At 43.3% G+C, this 22152-nt stretch overlaps 1 protein-coding gene across 13 annotated transcripts in view; it reads right to left on the bottom strand.

Moving 5' to 3' along the window:
• LOC129761766 (syntaxin-binding protein 5) overlaps positions 1-22152 on the bottom strand; it is a 722498-nt gene that overhangs the window by 291032 nt on the left and 409314 nt on the right. For all 13 annotated transcript variants that reach the window (XM_055759517.1, XM_055759518.1, XM_055759514.1 and 10 more), the window contains one exon: positions 11736-11852. In XM_055759517.1, coding sequence (XP_055615492.1) covers positions 11736-11852 — 117 coding nt within the window. The remainder of the gene's footprint in view (positions 1-11735; positions 11853-22152) is intronic.

Consider the following 22152-nt stretch of genomic DNA (forward strand, 5'->3'; position numbering starts at 1 on the left):
TTTTTGTTAAAATCTTTCACGGTATTGGTGATGGTTTTACTCACGATAAATGGGTTGGATGGTAGTTCTTTATCTCCGGTAGCACGTAACAGTAAAATTTGTAAATTACCGTTCAGAGGGTCAGCCCATTCTGGAGCGGTACGTTGAGTTGGCTTCCCTTGGTAGAGGTTTGTAGCCCGGCCTCCCGGAGGCCCGGAGCTACTAGACGCCATTATGTTGCCTGGCTACACCCTGGGTATAGCCGGCAGAATGATTTTGGTTACCACGAACCAACAAACACTATTCGGATATATCTCCGAAAAACGATCAACACACCGAATGGAGAAAAGGAAATAATCCAAATGTAACTCACTGTAGATCGCGAAAAATTCTGGGAAAAATGCACTTAAAAATTTTCAGATGTATACACACTCGGTTTAATCACTTCACCGTATGAAATTTGTTTACATATATTAACACTATGTATGTATCTAAGATGCACTATAGAGGGGAGCGTCAGTGACGCCGCAAAAGCGCGCGCTTTTCCGGTTAGCCGGTAAGCGCCCGCTCTTAACGGTCGAAACGAGCTGTTGCTTTCTCCTGTTCGCCTTTTGCTCCAACGCTGAAATATTTTAAATAAATCTCCTTCGGATCGCCAAAACCGCCAAGGGGTGACTACCCAGTCTGCTATCCAGGAATCCAAAACGCCGAGCTGCTGAAAAAAACGACCTTCTCGGTCGGAGGTTTAAATCAGTATGATGGTGAATGTATTTTTTTTTGCCATCGCTCCCTTTTAACGCTCATTCGTTCGTATCGTTGGACTCGCCCCTCTGGCTGAGTCTGCCGATTTGTCTCTATCCTGTGAGTGTGTACCGCTAGAGTATAAAACACGCGTACCCCAAAAAAATATCTTATTTTCTTTCAAACCGTAAACCCGTGTGGTTGTACGGCATCGGCATCGTGGACGTAACAAAGGAGGACAAGTTAAGTGAAAGGCAAAGTCTCACTCGAACCGTGAAAGTCTCCAGTTCCCTGTTGGTCGCATTCACTGATTGCTCGGCAAGGGTAACTAGGCCGAACGGATTGGTGCCGGAGCACCAGTATACCTAACAGCGATTATAGAGTTTCGGCCGTCGGAGTGCTCGAGTTGGCTTGCAAAGCTGCTCACGACAATCAGAAAACCCGCATCAAGAACAGAGCAGCTTCGGTTCGGCGCTCATCAAGGCAACAATTAGTTTCAGTTAGAGTGGCAAAGTGTTTCTCCGGCACGTCGCATCAAATGTAATTTACTGAACAACATGTCACAAGCTGGATGGGAAGAAATTTTCCAACTGTGAAAGCTGTGGCGAGTGGCAAACGCAATAGCTAAACAGGAAGGTTTAACCGAACAAGATGGGAATATCGAGTGATAACAAAAACACAACACCAAAGGTTCTTTTCAGAACCATCAACATATTCATGAAGAGTAAACAGTAAACTAATCCATTTTTAAGGTAGATAGGTAGGTATTCACGTAGGAGAAGAAAATAAAACAATATATTTAAAATATATATTTAACAAAAGCTGTCCCCTTTGTATAGTCCTACGTCACTCCGGTTATGTCCCCGACATTACCCACCCGTCTTTTTATTTTTCATTTTCTATATTCGTGAGAATTTAATCATTCAATGGAACATAAGAGGGTTACGATAAAATGTGGGAGACTTACAGAGACTTAGCCGGAAGCTTTCCCCGGTAATAATCCTACTTCAAGAGACACTTGTTCCGAATGCTATCTTCCCTTGGAATAGCATCGTAGAATATAGTTGGATCTATAAAGAGGGACATCCTACCCCCGGTAGAGACGGTATTGCCATTGGCAAGGATATCACGTTTAAAGAATGCTCAATAACATCGAGCCGATCTTAGGTGTTGAAATCATGTACCCCGTACATGTCATCGCCTTTAACTTGTACATACCCCCTAGATTTCACAATCACAGGGCGGTGGTGCAAGAGATCGAGCAAATTCTTTAAAACTTTAACGCTTCCCTCCTATTAGGAGGGGATTTGAACGCGCACGATCCTCTCTGGGGATTAGGCAAATCAAACCGTAGAGGTTTGGCGGTGATCGAGCTGGCCAATAATCTTGGCCTTACCTTCTTAAATGGGGCTCACACCATAATGGACCATATGTCAGGGCAAACCACTGCGATTGACTTGACTATGGTCTCCCCCACATTAACCAGTAAGTAATGGCCTACTTCTGATGACACTTTCAGCAGTGATCATTTTCCTATTATTATCACCCTTGATAGGAACAAACCATCGATCAGATACCGTAAAAGGTGGAAGTTTGATGGAGCTGACTGGGTGCGGTATCGGGACGATATAGATCGCTCAGTGCGTTATTCTGCGCATCTTGATTTTGACCAGTTGACTGAGCTTATGTTGAATGCTGCTGTAAAGCACATTCCTCGCACTAGCGGGCTGCCCGGTACTAGTGAAATTCTTGCCGATTACTTTGCGGAAATGTCGGCTTCGAATGTTTATTCTACGCAATTCAAAGAGCTAAAGAAGGAATGTGAAAGGCTTCCTCTCGATTTCCCAACACACAACTCGGACAAGTATAACGAAGTTTATAGCCTATCCGAACTTGATTGGGCACTCAGTAGAGTGAAAGGGCAGGCATGCGGTGTGGACGATATAGGGTACCCCATGTTAAAGCACCTCCCAATCGCGGCGAAATGCTTGCTGCTGCAAGTGTATAACGGCATATGTATGGGTGGCACTATCACTAGTGTGTGGAAGACTGGGATCGTAATACCTTTACCCAAGTCCAAAGAGAAAAAATCTAGTGTCAGTGGCTATAGACCCATGAGTAGCGTCAGCTGCGTGGGGAAAGTGATGGAAAAGATGGTTAACAGAAGACTGACTGAGGCGCTAGAAAGAGAGAAGCTCTTGGACGAACAGCAGTTTGGATTCCGCTCTGGTAGGGGAGTCGAAAGCTTCCTAGTAGAACTTGAAGTATGCCTCCATAAGCATTTCAAGCCCTCACATGTTAGCACCTGTGCCCTCTTAGATATTACTAAGGCATTACTAAGGCTACTAAGGCGGCGCCATATTGTGGCAACGCTTGCGAACTTGCTAGCTTTCTAACCGACAGAACTTTCAAACCCTAACGGGGGAGATACTGCCTCGCCCCATGCGGTTAAGTCGAAGCTCTCCTAGAACCTGGGATGCGGTTCCACCATCAGCTAGAGGGTAAAACGGTTCGTTAGGGCTGGGGATAACTCCCAGAAGGTGCAAACGGTGGTGAACGAGGCCCTACGTACTGACTTTGCTAATAAACGCATTGTCTATACTGACGGGTCCGTCACTGAAACTGGATATTCGACTGTATTGTTAAGACTATCATGAGAGTCCCCAATGAGTTTAGCATCTTCTCGTGTGAAGCTCTCTCCATTAAGTTGGCATTAGAGAGCGTCATGCTAATAGCGTCGTTGTTTGTTCGGATTCGGCGAGCGTCCTCAAAGCTGTAGAGGGTGGTACTATCAAACACCCCATCATTCAAGAAATTGAAGAGCAACTGAGAGGAAGTAGTCCGATCCTATGTTGGATTCCGGGTCACACCGGGATCCCGGGGAACGAGGAAGCCGATCGGCTTGCTAACGAAGGGCGGAGAGGCTCCATTACCAGTATGGGTATACCTGGTAAGGACCTCATTAGAAGGACGAACAATTCCATTCTCCTCACTTGGGTGGCCGAATGGAATCGTGAAAGGGACCTGCAGCTTCGTAGAATTAAAGCATCAACCGGCAAATGGAGGGACCGAGCCAACACGTATGAACAGCGAATTCTCTCGCGTCTACGCGTCGGGCATACGTGGTTGCCTCATAACTTCCTAGCAAAGAAAGAAGAGCCCCCTACCAGTTGCGGCACCCGCCTGACAGTGGGGCATATTCTAACGGAATGCATGCGAAATGCGGACCTTCGTAGGAGGTACGGCTTAACCGGTGGCCTAGATGTCGTTTTGCAGAACGACACACGGAAAGAAAGAGACACTTAAAGATGCTAACCTGATTCAGTACATTTGATACTGCAATCAAAAACTTGAACGCTTACACCCTGGTATCACGTACCAGGGTAATCTAAAAGAGGCGCCTGCGCCCACCTGAAATGATTACCTACAAGTATTGTGTAACTTTGAGTGGTTGCTCCGGTGTGTAAAGGGGAATAAAGAGACGAATGACATACATACAGTCTCTATAATTCAAAACAACAACAACAACCACTCCCTCAGAAGGGCTGCTGGTCGGGAGATCTAGCTTGATGGAGGTCAAGAAGAAAGCAAACGAGCTTTACGACTTCATTAGGACAAAAATTATACGAGGTTGTGTCCAAGATACGACCGCATTGTTGACGTAGAACTACGCTGTTATTTTATATAAGTCGCTTGTTTATACCTTCGGATATTATTCTATAATGCTGTGAAATTTTCGAAACAACTGCTTAGTAGTATAATCTTTGAAATGGTTTTTCATTGTAGAATCAGTTGACGATAATTGATTGATGATTCATTCTTGCCCTCGCAAAACAATACACTAGCTGATCGTATGTCGCAATTTATTTCATGTCAATGCATTGAAAATTTACCTCGAACGCTATTCCGGTGGCCTTTTTCGCAATTGACATAGACTCGGCTACAGTCGATTATATACATGTTACACCAGCACCCTTATTCCACATTTCATAACTACATCAATATATCTTTGGCACCGAATGGAAACAACAACAATGACAACACTTGCAAGTATCAAATATCATGCTACAAGTTATTTAGTATTGCCTCAAAGCAATCGCACCTCTAGGCATCGTTCGTACAACGTAAACCAAGCGCCAAACAAGCGTTCGCCATAGCATGCATATAGAACCATACATTGGTGGCTTGAAACTACTAGGAATACAAATACTTCTCATCATTTTGCGCTATTCTCAAAAGAAACGCTTTTGTTAATATTACTGGCCTCAAAAAAAGTTGCATTACTTTCTCATGCTCGAGAGAAGCGCAGCTGTCACCCTTAGTGGAGGAATTTTTGCTACTGGTAAGCGAAACCTAATCACATACAAAACTCCAGAACGACATTTACTTTCTTGGTGACTAAACAAGCGAAATAAACTTTTTTGGTTAATATCAACAAACTCGAAAACAGTAGCAATGTTTTCATTATGATCAATATTAGCGCAAATGCAATCCTCGTTGAAGGCAGTTTTGCGACTGGTACGCGAACCTAAATAACTTATAACATTCCAGTAAGACATTCAAGATGCTTGGCATTCCCCAAATATTTTTTTTTGGAGCATAACCTTAACGCCTGCTTCGCCATAACGTCAGTTTAATGCATTGATGCATTCTCAAAGGCACCAAAGAAGCCGTTTACATTTTCGACCGACGCGCCGAAATCACCTACTTCGCTGTTGTTCGATGCGGTGTCACACTCGCGAAGGCTCGGTTCAGTTCTTGCCCATCACACACTACGCGAAGCGTTCAATGTACGACGCGGGAAGCAAAACACACGATACGAATAACGAACAGAAAAAGCAAACGACGATATCCAAGTTGGATTACCACTGGTGGGGTCCAATCTTAGATCGAAGCGCAGCGAAAGTAAAGTGAACTGGATTGCTCAACAGTCCGATGCCGAATGAAAGTTTGCCTCAGCGAGATCCACTGTTTATACTCAAGGCAAATATTCCCCTTCATTCTTCTACTTTTCCTTTGTTCACGGCGACTTCAAATCCTACGATTTCCCCTTCATTGGTCGTCGATAAGTTGCTCGTTATTGACGTCTCTGTTCAGGAAAGCACACAAATGGACAGAACAAATGTATGGAAAAATGAAAACGCCTAAAGTTTTCATGAATTTACAATCATTTACAAACCAGGGGATTCCAATGTATAGCATATTAAACAAATCTTAGGGAATTTCCGTTTCTTTTAGTATGTAAATCGCTAAAATCCGTTCGCGGCAAAAATAGTTATTAAAGTTAACTTTATTTCATAAAAACGTGACCTGTTTTCTGATTTGGCACCCTTAATGAAAGACGTAGTTCTACGTCAAAACAATGATCAGATGATCAGATCAGACATTTAGTCACAAGCATCAAATCGGCCGTTACGACTGCTGACCGTGAACAGAAGCGAAGGAAGATGCCCTGATTGTCGAGGTGAAGGCAGGAGTGACTTATGCATCACTCCTACAGAAAGTGAAGGACGATCCGGAGTTGAAGGAACTGGGAGAGGCGCACCCAGAAAGGTGAAAACCAGGCGCACCCAGAAAGGTGAAAACCAGGCGCACCCAGAAAGGCGAGATGCTCTTCGAGCTCAAGAGGGATCCAGAGTCACGACAGAAGAGGAGCCAAGGCGCGAATTGATAGAACAGTGTAAGCTGGTGGTACGCAGACGGCATCGATACGGCTTTCAACAGTAGCAGCCAATAAGATGGTAGAAACGACCAAAATAAAAGTCGGCTGATCGGTTTGCTCGCTGAAGATGGTGCCTCGGGTGAGCAAGCGGATGGAGAGATGCTTCCAGTGCATGGGCTTTGGAAATCAGGCAAGAAGCTGCACAGGCCCCGACAGGTCTGACCTGTGCAGGAGATGCGGTGAGAAAGGGCATGTTGTGAGAGACTGCACTAAGCAACCGAAATGTCTGCTCTGCAAATCAGTGAACGGCAGCGACCATGCGACAGGAAGCTTCAAGTGTCCCTCGTATAAGAAGGCATTAGCAGAATCGCAGTAATGGAAGTAAAAACAACTTGTGGCAGTCGACAACAGAGACAAAATGCGATGTTGCAATCATAGCGGAGCCGTGTCGAGTACCCCGTGATATCGGCAGCTGGGTGATGGATAGATTAAGGATTGCTGCAATACAAGTGATGGGTAGATATTCTATTCAGGAAGTGGTTGGACGTTCACATGAAGGTTTCGTAATCGCCAAAATTAATGGAATCTTCATGTGTAGTTGCTACGCATCCTCGAGATGGACAACTGAGCAGTTCCACCAGATGCTAGACGCAATGACCGAGGAACTAATCGGTAGAACAACGATCGTCATTGGTGGCGACTTCAACGCTTGGACGGTGGAGTGGAGAAGTAGATGTACCAACGTTAGAGGGTACAGTCTACTGGAAGTGACGTTGCTGAACGAAGGTACCAGCACCTTCCGTAAAGCGAATCCATCATCGACGTTACTTTTTGCAGTCCGTCGCTGTTGGCGAGTACGGAGTTGAAAGTGTGCGAGTCGTATACGCACAGTGATCAGCAAGCGATCCGGTATAGAATCGGTTAACAAAACCACGTGCGAGTTCAGAGTACAACAGGCTGTGAGCGGAAGTGAAAGACGAATGCTTTCGACAGGGACCTTTTCGTCGAAGCACTTCTTCTAGATACCGAAGCTTCAGATTGGAACGCAGAAAAGTTGACAGATCTGATAGCATGCGACACAACCATGCCGAGGAAAGTTGTACCAAAAAATGGAAGACGCCCAGCTTACTGGTGGAACGACTGTCTCCGCAACCTTCGCGCTAGCTGTCGTCGAGCCAGAAGACGTGTTCAGAGAACTCGAAACAGCGCTGATAGCGAAGAACGTAATACGGTGTACCGAGCAGCTAGAGCTGCCTTATAACGTGAAATTACACTGTGCAAAGCGAACAAAGGAGGTGAATTTTCATCTGACACAGTTCCTGTCTGGACATGGCTGCTTCAGGCAATATTTGCACCGGTTCGGGCACGCTGCGTCGCCACTCTGTCCGGAGAGTGAAGATGTGGAGGAAACACAGGAATACGTCGTATTCGTGTGTCCCAGGTTGACCACAAGGCGCGAGAGGCTGCCTGTCATTCATACTGGTAACATCGTGGAGGAAATGTGTCGTGACGAAGGCACCTGGAACGCCGTGAACAGTACAATCGTATCGCTGTTGCAACGGAGAGTCGCTTTGACGGAGTGCGCGTTATATTGGAGGACACTGCCTAATCGGCGCTCCGTTGGGAGTAGAAATCCTACGAGGGTGGCTGTGACGGGGCGCGCGTCAAGTTGGAGGGCGGTTCCTAATCGGTTCACTTCTCGATAGGTGAGAAACCTCGTCAGGGTGGCTGTGACGGGTTGCGCGTCAAGTTGGAGGGTAAATCCTAATCGGTACGCGTCTCGACGGGTAAGCACTTTCTAATCGGTACACGTCTCGAGGGTAAACACGCTAATCAGCGTTGAATACTCGAGAAATGCATGAGCACAGCCGCCCCTGAAGTAGTCGCCTAGATGTGGTCCCAGGGGGATTGAGACAACGAGTAGAGGGCTCGGTTTTTGTATGTGAGATCCCCACTCGACGTCTGAGTTAACCCTTCCCAGATAAGATGTTACGATATCATTGCAGCATAAATTTGACAAAACTTGTTTGGCAAATTATTATTTATTTCAGGTTGAGAACAAATCCATGAGTAAAAATGTGCATTAGAGTGCCAATGAAAATGATCATCACAAATTTATGTAAGGGACTTCCTGGAAAACGCTGATTCCCGCGAAAAAATATATAGCTGCCAAACAAATCAAACACAAATTTCTGCATTACCCGAGAATGTAATAAATGTTTCGATGGTGTGGAAAAGGAGAGGGGGTCCCATAAAAATAATGCACATATTCCAACCAAACATGACAATTGAAAATTTTTGGAAAACTCTGAAGGAAAAGGGACAATTTGAAAAATTCAATTCGCATGTGTTCTACAATTGTAAATTGACAAGCGTTGTTAATCCATTTGATGTTTGCGGTAACAAAATTGATCTTCGTAGAAATGGATTTTAACCCTTTCGTCGTCTATGGACGACACCGCGCGACGACCTGTGTGTACGAGTGTCGTCTATAGACAACATCCGCGCGATGAGCTGTGTGTACGAGCGTCGTCTTTAGACAACTCGAAAGTGATACTACATATCGATCACACCAGCGAGATGTGCATACTTTTCGGTACAGTGCTCCGTACAGCGGAAGCACTCCGGCGGAGCACGCTGCCGTATCGAAAGGGTTAATGTGATAGAACGCACTCCTATATCGTCTTCTATCTATATAAATAAAAATGGATCGCCGAATGTGTTAATAAGAGCAAAACTCGAGAAAGCTAGTTTAATGAATAAAATGACATATTTTTGCTTTGTAACCACTGTAATCGTAATAAACGCTAATAGTGTCTCCATAAAAGTTATGTATTTTATGTTATCTGAGTCTTTGTGGAACATATTGAGTTGATAGAATATAAATTACATTATATCAACTCAATATAATTATAACTTAAGCAAACATAACAGGAAAAACAGTTATATCTCTAAAGGACTGATAGATAGATATTATACATCTTCATCAAAGTTTCATGAAATTTAAAGCTCTACAATGTTGCTGAATACATAACTCAACTATCTCGTAAGTAAAAAAGCAAGTTTTTTTTTAAATTTTCACTGTAACTTAGTAAGAGTTGAAATAAAACCGTCAAATTAACCGAATTTTTGACCGTCTTTTTTTCAGAACGGCCCCACTGTGCGCCGTTTTCAAAAGTTACACTTGAGTCAATGAATTCCCAAATGCTGTGGAAAACTCATATTTCCTCCAACCCAAATAGAGTACAAACTTTCGTTCGAATAAAAAATACAAGTTTCTAAAATCTGCATTCGATTCATTTGGAATGGCACATTCACAAATATATTTTATATTTCAATGAGAGCTTCGGAATGTCTTAGAAACACAATTTTCCATCACACCACCGACGCTTTACAAACAATCCTTAAAGTAACGGAGCGACTAAGAACCACATCTGCACTCGTTATCTTATCTCGCAAGACTCAATTATGGATTCTGATGTGATTTAGAACAAAAAGCTCTATTAATCTCCTTCTGAATGCAGTCATTCTCGAGATATTTAAAAAATATTTTTAATTTATTGTCTTTTTTATAGTAAATAGGCTCTTTCAATATGTTTGTCGTGTTACTCCGCCATGTTCATGAAATTTCATGAATTAGCTTATAATTTTTAACAACTTTTACAAATACATCATTATGGTGAAACTATATTTGTAGGAGTTACGTTGAAAAACGTTGAGAAACGTTTCGTATTTACCCGCATGTCTTCAAATGTTTATACATGGTTTTTTTTAACTGTTGCTTTCAAATTTTTCGTCAATTTCATCATTGAAGCTCCTCCATGAGCCGATGCATAGTTCTTCGCTTTCAGAGTCTTTAATTGTGGATGCCAGTCGATTTCTGGACTTTGTTTTGTTGACATTGTAAAGCGAAAATATTCACTCAACATACGTTGCAGAATGTTATAAAAAAGGGCCTGACAAACGACCTTAGCAATAGATACAGGAAATTTTTCATCACGCTTTAAGACATCCAACAGCTGGAACCAAGTCATTCAATTTTTGCCCCATAAGATTCGTCTTGAGTAGCCTGAATTGGCTATACAAGCTTTGTCCGATCCAAAGCAATCCAAAGATATATCGATACTACCAGTTGAAAAAAAAGGTTTCGAGAAAATTCGTACAGCAATATTATATCCCTTGAGGTGACTTCATACTTTTGGCTGTATTTCTCAACGAAATCAAACATGGAAAAATCCTTTTAAGACAACGTTTCTGATGGCATAAGCTTCCCAAAAATGCCAAAAATAAAAATTCGATTTTTTCGATTCTCCAGACCGGGGTCTTAAACGATCCTATGACTAAACCGATTATGCTGTTTCTTCTTTCGCTCATCAATAACGTAAATTGCACTTTTCAATAGAATAATCTCAATTTTGCGAACTTTATAATGAGAGAAATATGTTATTGTTGATCATGTTGGGCAACTTATGTTTTGAGAGCTATGTGCAATGATTCTCTGATGTTGATCTTGATGTGAAAGATCTTGAAGACATTCTGAAGAAGTTTGAGGACGTTTACGTTGGTATAGAGAAGAAGAAGCTGGAATTGTATTGGATGCAGCTAGGAAGCTGACTTCCGAATCGATTTCTTGTGACTTCTATACTGAGCTCGCGAAACAGATTTGATTTGAGCGATCCGGTTATCAAAACGGAGGTCTCGATAAACTCTCAAATTTTCATCAAGCCACCAAACCTTAGTCAACCAAACCGCCAATTTCATCAATTCGTTGAAACAGGTAATGTTAATATAATATAATGTTAACATCCGAAAAAAATCATTCATTATTTTCCGACCTTTCAGGCAGGGGTCCCCCTATAAGTGAGTCGATATACGATTGGCGGATTGATTATGGTCATACTTAATTTGGAGCGAGAAGAATACTCTAAGCTCTTCAAAACGTTCAAGATTTCGCTTAACAACTTCCTTCAACGAAAGCCATCTCGTTGCACTGTGTCAATTTTTTTTATAAATCAAGATATAATAGATTCAATATTTAAAGTTGAAATGAAATTGAATTGACATAACAACGGAACTTCTTCTGATATGGCCTCGGTATTTGTGTTTTTTGAAACTCATGAATCACACCAGCTGATATAATTAAATATAATTAAAGTCCCAAGTCTCGTACAATTTATTGTTGAATATATAACTAATATTTTGTTAATGGATGGCCTTTATAATTTGTGGGTCGGCTTAGAATCACCCTACTCTCTCACCCTCACTTCCGTATTGATAGAGTATGTATGCATTATAATCTAATGCTTATTTTTATCATTCTGTATGTCTCCATATGAAAATATTTGCTACTCACCACTCTTTTTAATGTAACTATCGGCAAATGCCAGGCATGTTACGGCCTCAGTGTTGACGTTTTCGAGGCTCGATAAAGAAGACGAACGTGATCGAGAAACTGAGTTATCTAGCTTATCTGGAATAAAAGAGAAAAGTTTATGTATTATAATTCATATATAGTCTACAAGCAATTTGAGTTAGTACCTCACAAATTGATCGATTGTCTCAAAGCACAATACTATTTTCGCACAGATTCATATTGTAAAATAAAACCTTGCGTGGCCCTCCATTTTCAAGGAAACATAAACAATAATACCGGGACCGTGATACTAGTCGCGGTCTCATAATCTTCCGGAAGTTTTTAAAGTTTTAACGTAAGATTACATCTTTTAGGAACATATTGGAGGTACAAATTGAAAGACAAAAATCGAACACATCGTGAAAAATTCCAATGTCTCTGTATTTATTCCTTAACATATTTTCCTTCGATGGCAATACACTTGGTATAGCATACTACCTGTTGAAATCCGAAGTTTGTAATGAATCCACGTTTCATCCATTGTCACAAAACGTCGAAAGAAATCTACTCGATAACGCTTCAACATCGCCAAACCGGCTGTTGAATCATCAAAGTGCCGCTGTTTATAATCGACAGTCAGCAAACGCGGCACTCATTGCGCGGATAGCTTCTTCATGACAAAAATGTCGTGCATAATGTACCCCCTCTCGTTCTTTTGAAATGCCTACGGCCGCAGCTACCTCGCGTAACTTTACTATACGATCGTTCAAAACGAGTCGCTGCACTGTTTACGATTTCTGGATTCGTAGCCTCTTTTCGCCATCCAGAGCGAGGTGCATCTGCGGTGCTTATACGGCCCATTTTAAATTCACTTAACCACTGATAAACTCTTGTTCTCGAAGGAGTAGAAGTAGAATAACATTTCTTTAATCACTGCATTGATTGTTCAGGAATTTTTTCCCATCAAAAAACAGGAAGTGGGTTATATCTGTGGTATAACTGCAAGGGTGACGTAGGACTATCGTTGATTTAGTGATCATTTTTTTTAGTTGCTTCTGAATCAATTCTGAATAAATGAATAAATGAATATTTGGGGGACTTCGAAAACGAGAAAGTTACTTTGAAGGCACAATATTCAGCAAAAGAAGCAATCACACGAAAGTTGTATAATACATAATACATTGCTTGTATTGTGATACGTTTTGTATTCCATTTCCAAATGACAAAATATCTGTTGCATCAAATCAGTCTACATAATTTTTGCGTTCCATCATCATCCTTATTCACAACACCCACTTCTCGTTTGAAAAATTGTTGAGTAAACATCGAGAAAAAGAGACTTTTAGAGGAAGCAAATTAATCTGTATAAATCTCAGAAAAAAACTAGGAGGTTGTGTTCAAAACACGACCGCATTGTTGACGTAGAACTACGCTATAGTTTAATTCTAGTCGCTTGTTTGTAACTGCAGATATTATTTTGTAATGCTACGAAAATTTTGAAACAACCATTCTACCAGCTTAAGGAGAGGAACAAACGAAATCTGCAGGGAGGCCCTCGGCTGGAATCCACAAGGATAGCGCAGACGAGGCTCGCGGCGGTATAGTCTTACCAATGACATCCAAACCGTTGATGCCAATCTTACCTGGCGGCAAGTGAAAGCCATGGCAGATGACCGTTGATAGTGGAGACTTCTGACATCGTCTCTTTGTTCTGCGCAACAGGCAAACACGGATCAATAAGTAAGTAAGTAAATTCTACCAGATTGGTAGCCCTGAAATATTTTTTTATTGTAGAATCGTTTGACGATAATTATTTGATGATTCATTCTTGTCCTTGCAGAACAATACATGCTTATTGAATAACTTGGTATTCCCCAAATATTTTTTTGGTGCACAACCTTAACATCTGCTTCACCATAGCGTCAGTTCAATGCATTGATGACAGAAAACAAACAATGTTAACTGCTTGGAAAAAGCCTGAATATTTGCCTCAGCAGAGATTCACTACCAATACCCTAGCGTAAATATTTCCCTCCCGTTATCTCCCCTCTTTGTTTATATTTATCATTACAACTGCATAATTTGAACACCAAACAATCGTCAACCATAGCATGAAAAATTAGGCGAATGTTGCATCGTTACAGGGCCAATGCACACGGGAGCAGATACAAATGGGGTTTCAGAGTAGCGAAGGTTATAAATCGCGCACGTACGCTTACAAATATGCATATACGATGGCTTGAAGCAACTAAATTTACACACACTTTTCTCCGTTTTGCGGTCTTCTCAACAGAAGTCCTTTCCGTTAATATTGCCAGTCTAGATTAGCTTAGCTGTCATCCTTTGTGGAGAGAGTTTTCCTACCGTAATACGAAACCAAATCACTGACAAAATTCCAGAACATTTAATTTCTTGGTGAGCTGACGATAACCTAGCTTGATGATTCCCCACACAATTGTGTAGCTCAAAACCTTAATGCAATGGCGTCAGTTTGATGCAATGATTGCAATGCCAGAAACATCAGCGAGTGAGTAATTTGGTCGCGTCCACAGCTCAATCCGAAACGAAGACATGTGATGACGCAAAACATAGAAGAACAAGCGATATTCATTGCTTTGAATACAGAACTATACTGAAAGTTTCGCTTCCTTCCTTGCTTGAGACTTTAAACTTCTTCAGCAATATACCCCTTCGTTCTTTTTCTTTTCCTTCGTTCACGGAGACTTTACGTCTTACGATTTCCCCTTCGTTGCTTGGAAAAAAAAGCCCTGTTCGGGAAAGTACACAAATGGACAGAACAAATATATGAGGAAATGGGAATGCTTCCAATTTTCATCAATTTGAACCATATACAGACTATGGGATTGTAATGTATAGCATATCAAGCAAATCTTAGGGTATTTCCCATTCGTTTGGTATGTAAATCGCTTAAATCCGTTCGCGGCAAAAATAGTTAATCACATTAACTTTATTAATTAAAAACGTGACCTGTTTTCTGATTTGGCACCCTTAATGAAAGACGTAGTTCTACGTCAAAAAGCTGAAACTAATTAGCGGAGAGATTCATTTTGTTTTCGCGTGTGTGTGGGTGTGTGTAGTTTCATTAAAATGGCGTTAGCCCTTCGCCCTCATGTTGTGACGTGTTTGCGAACCGCGGGTGTATAGTTGATATTAGTTGATGACATGGAATAAAGTTGGTTCACTAACTCCGAAAGGTTTTTTAAGTTCCATGATCCTGTGGTCATTTAGTTTTCGGGATCAGTATCCATCACAAATTGAAAGTTTTTTGCTGCAGTTGCCGCATTGGAGTGTTGAGCAGGAGGCTCAGGCAGCGATCAGAAGAAGATATGCGCGTCTGTGCTGTGCTTTTATTTATATTTTGAATTAGCGAAAAAGTGTGTACTCTGCCCTTGTGATCCCAAAGACAATGAATGTTTTTCAAATTCTTTAATTGAGTGAGATTTCTAAGGATGCCATTTTATACTTCATATGTGAATGTTTTTTTTTCTTTCTTTATTAAAGAGATTTTCAGCCAAAGGCTGGTTCATCTCTAAATGAGAGAGTGGATAGTCCTGAGGGGACTCTCCCAAATAGTGGGTAATTGTACCCCTTATTATGTTACACCCTAAACATCAGCCGGGTGCTATGATTGATGCTAGGATCGTTAGCAAAATCTCAAGCAGAACTGTCAGTGGGATACCCAATTCATAAGAAAACAAAGGGAAAATGTCAGTGGGATACCCGATATGTTGGCTCCTGTCAGTTCAATGGGGGTTCTCTAAAGACGTCACCCGGCTGCTAAACATGGAGCCCTGAGTGGGCTAGACCTATGAATTGGGGACATCAAACATCATTGAATTCGGAAGCTGTCTCTGTTTCCGCCCATGTTGTAGGCAAAAGCGGCATGCCCGGTTCTGAGTCTGGAAATAACCTGCTGATCGCGGTGTACCCGGAGATCCTCCCATTTAGAGATTGTCGCTTTAATCTTGCGTAGAAAGAATTCCCGAGTTCCACGTCGACCAGCGTCGTACCATTCTTGAGCCCATCTGTGCTCAATTTGTTTGGACACCCATGTTTTCACGTCATCTGCCGAAAATAGACTTGTGAAGTGTGCCCTTCGTCGACCCGATGCTACAAGACGATCCGCTTCTTCGTTCCCGGGTATTCCAGAGTGGCACGGTATCCACATAAATGTGGTATCTGGAGATGTGTCCATGAGGATTTGTTGATGCCACGGATGTGTCGGTCTTTCCGAGTCAATCGCTGATATCACACTGGCCGAGTCGGACAGCACCAGGACGGGACAGTCCTATGGATGGGTTGCAACAATGTACACTGCGACCGCCTCTTCCGAAAAGACGTTGCAAGGGTCTGGAAGGCGATGACAGGTAGATATGTCTGGACCTGTCACTCCTATCCCGACTCTTTTTGAGACTTTGGAGCCATCCGAGTAGCGAACAGTGTGTTCCGCGTACCGGGTACTTAAAAGTTCCGCAATATGTTTCCGAACGGCTATGGGGTTAGAACCGGCCTTGTAGTGGTCCTTTATCCTTGTATCCATTTTTAATTGTCTCATGTTCCAGCTTCTCGATCCATTCCATTGGATTCCGGATATCGGCGGAAGTTTCTGACCGGTTGTTTCCTGGAGGAGGCAGTTAACCTCGACAAGGAGAAAACCTTCCCCGTTCGATCTTTCTGTCTTATTTATAAATCCGATCGCACGGTGACATAATGTTTTCCTAATATAGAACCAGAACGGGAGTATGCCACTCTCAGCGCAAGCTGCGTCTGCGGGGGTAGACGGGAGAAGACCGGAGGTAGCGAGGATGGCACGATTGTATGTGGGGTCGAATTTGTCCAGTAGGGTCTGGATACCTAATACCGTGAGTTCCAATCCATAGGATAGGCGGGAGTTTACTATAGCATTACAGACGTTCATCCTCGTCTTCCGATTAGAGTTCGTGTGTCGACCGGCAAGGCATCTAAGTAAGTTGATACGACTTTGGCAATCATTTTTGACTCTATCGCAGTGCTGGCTGAAAGACAATTTACGGTCTACGGTGACTCCAAGAATCTCGATTGTTTTTCGTCTTGGGATGGTTGTTCGTTGGATCCGGATCGGGGTGTTAACAATTCTGTGATTTGTATTACATATGTGGGTAAACTCGCTCTTAGAGGGAGATAGTTGGAAGCCCACTGAGGAGGCCCACTTCGCCACCCATGAAATGGCTTGGGCGAGCTTCCGTCTAAAAACTTGACTTCGGTGTATCTAAAAATATATTTAGGCTTAGACTTAGTAGGTAAAAATATCTGTACGATTTTGATATCGAAGATAATAAATAAATAAATAAACAAGCTTGATGGAGGCGCCCATTACCATTAGCATCACGTCGTCCGCGCATACGAAAACACGGTAGGTTCTCGAAAATGCTGTTCATTTTTACCAGGAAAAGTGTCACGGCTAACACGGACCCTATTACTCCGGTTTCTTCGGCGAATTCCCTCGATTTTTGATTTCCAACTATTACTCGGAAAGAACGATGGCTCAGGAAACCCTTCACGAAGTGAAGCATGTGACCTGCGATGCCCCATCTGTACAGCTGCTGCAGAACTGCCGGGGTCCAAGCTTGGTTATATGCTTTGGCAATGTCCAGTGCCGCTAGTTCAGTGTGCAGGTTTTCCGTCCTTGCCTCGTTCAGAGCATGGCTCAAGGTGGCCATATATGTGTTGGTCCCGCAGCCAGATCGGAACGCGTGTTGTCGGAAGTCTAGCAGATGGTTTTCGGATAGGTGTTGAGTCAGTCGTCGGTTCACCATTCTCTCCATAACCTTGGAGGCAGCATGTCCGTGATATGGAACGATAGTCCTCTGGCGAGTGTCCGGTTTTGTTTGGTTTTTTAATCGGGACGACCAAGCTGCTGGACCATTCTCGAGGGAAATCGCGCTCAGTCCAGATCCGGTTGAAAACCTCCAGCAATTTCGACTTGCCTGTTGCGGTGAGTTTCTCAAGAAGTGGGTAACCAACATCGTCCGGTTCCGCTGATTTGCCCTTTCCGACGGCCAGCGCCAGGTTAAGTTCACGGATGTGGAATGGTTGGTTGAGATTCGTGTTTGGGTCTATTTGGTATTTTGTATCTCCGTATTGAGTCTGCCTTGACGTCGTTTCTTCTTTTGAAGTCTTCAGAGTAGCCATTCAACGCTGATATAGAATGGAAGTGGTTTCCCAGCGCGTTTGCGACTACGAGTGGATCAGTGGTAGTCTCGTTCATCACGGACAGGGTGATGCCTTTGCATTTCCTTTTCCCTGAGAGGGCGTTTACTCGTCGCCAATAAGCGGGGAAGAAGATTTCGGCTAGAAAAGCTTAGGTCTATGGCTGTTTCGATAGGACCGTGTATGAAGGTAGGAGACCCGTCATTTAACACTACGATTTCCACCTCCTCCATGGCTTCTGTGATGGTAACTCCACGCTGGTTGTAGTTGGGACTTCCCCACGTCTCGTGGTGTCCGTTAAAGTCTCCTAGGACGAGGGTTGAACCGGTGATATTGCGCAGTGTGTTAATGAGCTCATTTCGTAGGTCGAGGATTCTCGGATTTGGTAAATATAGTGAAACGATAGTCACCGAAAATGGTTGGTGAACTTTCACTGCAACCGCTGGAAGCTCTGTGCATAGACTCACTTCGGTGAACTGAAACGGTTAACGAATTCCTATTGCGACGGAATGATAAAAATTGGAGTGCACGCCTAGGACCCATCTGTATCGGTCACCTAGGGATCTGTTAAGTTTGATGTTATCGGCTTTGTGGACTTCCTGGATGGCTAACACAATTGGGCAGTACTTCTGAACCAGAAGTTCTATATCGCAGTAGTTGTTGAAGTAGCCGTTCATGTTCCATTGGATGGCTAGCGTTGAGCCTGTAAGGTGGCTGTTTCTGAGGTTCCGCTGTGGTACTGGGTCAGGTGACAGCAGTGAGCTTGGCGATTGGACGTTCGAGCTTGTTAGGCGAGTTGCGGACCCCGACAGAGCTTCACCGACAGAAGCAGTCTGATTGAACCCCGCTGTAGGCAGAGGTGAGGGAGCCGCGGAAAGAAGTGTTGATGGTTTTGAAGGTGTTGTGGAATTGCCGGTCTTTGCCTGTCGCGAGTTGTGTTTCCGTTTATCTACTGTAGCGGTCATTCGCTCCGCAATCCTTGCGCCGGGGGGTGGTCCCTAGTTCCGGTTTGCCTATAACTTCCGCACTAGGGGGGCCTCGGCTACCCAGGACTGTGTTCTTCCTGATGTGTTTCCCGTCCGTCTCGCTTTCGATTTGTATATTCATGCTTCCCTCGCTGTCCTGCGAGGAATACGGGAGTAAAACCCGCTTGTCCGTCTCGCTTGTTTCCATTGGGTGTCGAGGGTTGTCTGTCAGTTCCGGTCCTCCAAAGACTTCCGCACTGGCAGGGCCTCGGCTACCCAAGGTTGTGTTGTCAGTGGTGAAATGGGAGTTCGTATCGTCGGTTTGGGTGTGTGCATTGTCCTCTCTGTGCTTTCGAGTGTGGCTTTTCGCTTTGTTACGTGTGAGGACAATTGATGATTGCTCAATTGTGGTCTTTTGTCTGTCTATTGACTGGAGAGGACATTCCTACTGCAAGTTACGGCAAAATCTCCATATGTTCCCGTGTTTCATCGTCTTCTGGATCAGAAGAGACGTTGAAGTCCATGCCGAAATCTCTGACTGATTGAGAGTTTTCTGCCTCTTCGTCAGAGATTTGTATGGCCTGGTCGGCTGTAGGCGATGTGCATTTCTTGTACTTTTTGGGGGCAGGTTTGTTGAACGATGAATTGTTTTGTGTGGTACCATTATTGCAAGAAGCGAGCTCTGGAGGTCCGACGTCCTTCCTTGCCACGCTTCTGCGAGTTTGATCGTTGAGAAGATCGGGATCGTGATCTGCGGTTGGATGTTATCAGGTTACTAGTGATGTTGCTGGTCGAGGTTTTTTCAATTGAAACAAATTTCTTTTTGGATTCTTTCGTCGTTGGTGTACTCTGGTTTTTCGAGGCAGTTATGGTTTTAGGGGGTTTAGGGGCGTTTAGGAGGGCCTCCAACTCAGCAATCCGCGCATCCTTCTCGGCGATTTGTTTGAATTTTGCTTTCATTGCCGTTATGAGGGCATCCATTTTCTTATCACGTTTCGTAGCTTCCTGTTGGAGGAGTTTAATTTGTTGGTCCTTCTTCGTAGTTTCGGAAAGTAATCGTTCAAATTTAGTGTTGAGTTCTGCAAAGCGAGCATCGTTGTTTCGGTGACTACGGCAGCAGTGGTCTTAGTTCGGTGGGACGAGTCGTACATTCTTCTAGCGGCTGGGTAGCCGATACCCTGGCCTACCATGAGGTGCTGAATTTCGAACTCTTTCATGTAAACTGGACATTTCCTGCTACTTACCGCGTGTGAGTTGCTTGAGCAGTGTTTACAGTAGGGATTAGCTTTGCCTGGGGTCTCTGGAGTAATTGGGTGATTACCACAGCATATGCCACATACTGGGATTTCGGTAGGACAACGCTTCCGAGGGTGACCGTAATCATAGCAACCGTAGCACAACATTGGTGTTGGATAGTATGGCCGGGTTAGAACTCTGATACAACCAAAATTGATGGTTTGCGGTACCACGGTTCTACTAATAGTCAGGATCAAAGTGGGTGTAGGTACTACCATGTCGCCTACTTTTTTGGTGATTCTTCGGACGTCTCAAAGATCAAAGAGTTAAGATCTTGTAGCTCTTTTTTTATCTCTTCCGTCTTATAGCTAGTGGTTTCCGGACAGTAGACGACACACCTACATTGGTTCAGTGTGGGGTGGTCATTTATTTTTATTTCCGTTCCATCAATAAGTTTGGTCATTATTTTGATGGTATCGATAAGCTTTTGATTCCGCATTTTTATGATGTAGGAAGCCCCTCTATTTTCGGGCCTCGCGTCAACAATTTTGGTGCGCAAGAATGTCTATACTGATTTGCGTATCTCGAAAGGTCTTTTAGGGAGTGCTTTTGACACACCCTCCAGTCGCAGTATTTGCAATTCACCGTAATCGCCATTGGAATCACCATATTCGGGAAAGGTACGTTCCGTATATGACCCTTCAATTTTGTTTGTTGGGCCGGGATCCCCAGGATCCTCATGAGGAGTGAGGGGGGGGGGACTACTGTTGGGTTTTGTTTTTCTGCCGACACTCGATATAAAAGAGTAAAATACTCGCGAAACAAAGTCCGATTACAACTCGAAAGACTTCACTTTTTATTCACTTAATTCTTTCGCAGTTCTAAATTCAAATTTATATCAGTTAGTTGAACTGATGGAAACGCACCTTAAAGGCGCGTGTCAACTGAAGTGGTAACACGGGTTTGGATCAGATGTATGAATAGTAAATATAAACAAGAGTTATGGCATATGTTCACTGTGTTTTCTTTCACTTACCGACAATATATTCGGGATAAAATCACTATCCCCCGCGCGTGATAACAGTTTATTTACCGGTTAGGAGATGTAGTTCCAATCCGGTAATACCTTCCCGGTAAGTTTTTAACGAAATAACACGGAAGCACCTAATATTAACCGGAGTAAATCGCACCGATAGAGAACGCGTATTGTCGCAACGAATGCATCCAAGACGAGTGATATGTGAATGTGAAAACTCTATCGTCTTGTTCCGCTCGTTTGTGTTAGTGTGCTCTCTGTCCGATACACATCCATTTTAAGGTAATATTACATTATCAGGCACGTTTCATGCAAGACAAATATTGTTGCGTGTGTTTCAAATGTGTATTCGTACATATAGCGGAACGGCTCCGGGCATACACAGCACAGTTTCAGACAAATGCATGAAGGAATTCTCGAAAAGAATTTTTGCAGGTGCCGGGCACGAACTACACGAGCGAGTAGCACCTCAAACGTCGAAGTTCGTGGTATGGGTGTGTTCGTCGCTCTTCGGTACGACATCGGTTTAATCACCAGTAGCATTTCTCCGCTCCGTCTGCGCTGCCGGTCCGTACAGAGAAGTTGCTATGCCTGATGATATGAATACATCATGTATTTGTTTGCCGGTGTCGGTACGTGCCGTTTACGCTACGTGCTGGATAATATAAAACGGCCTTTAGTCGTAGTGTCACAACATCGACATGGGCTGAGCGTGCAGTAGTGTCAGATAAGTTTGATTTATTTCATGCGCACATTATTTAAATTATTTGATTGTTTAGTTTTTATTTCTTCAAAACTTTAATTCTTCAATTCTCTCTTTTTTTTTTGTTTTTTTGACGTAGGACTACGTCTAACCGGAAGATATAGGGGGTGAAATGGAAATCTAGGCACTGAACAAGTAGGAAAAAATGCAAGATTTGGAACGCTTATAACTCGAGCATTTCTCAATAGATCGCAAAGGTTTTTGCAT

This window comes from Toxorhynchites rutilus, chromosome 1 (genome assembly GCF_029784135.1).
Source record: "Toxorhynchites rutilus septentrionalis strain SRP chromosome 1, ASM2978413v1, whole genome shotgun sequence".
Classification (NCBI taxonomy): Eukaryota; Metazoa; Arthropoda; class Insecta; order Diptera; family Culicidae; genus Toxorhynchites; species Toxorhynchites rutilus.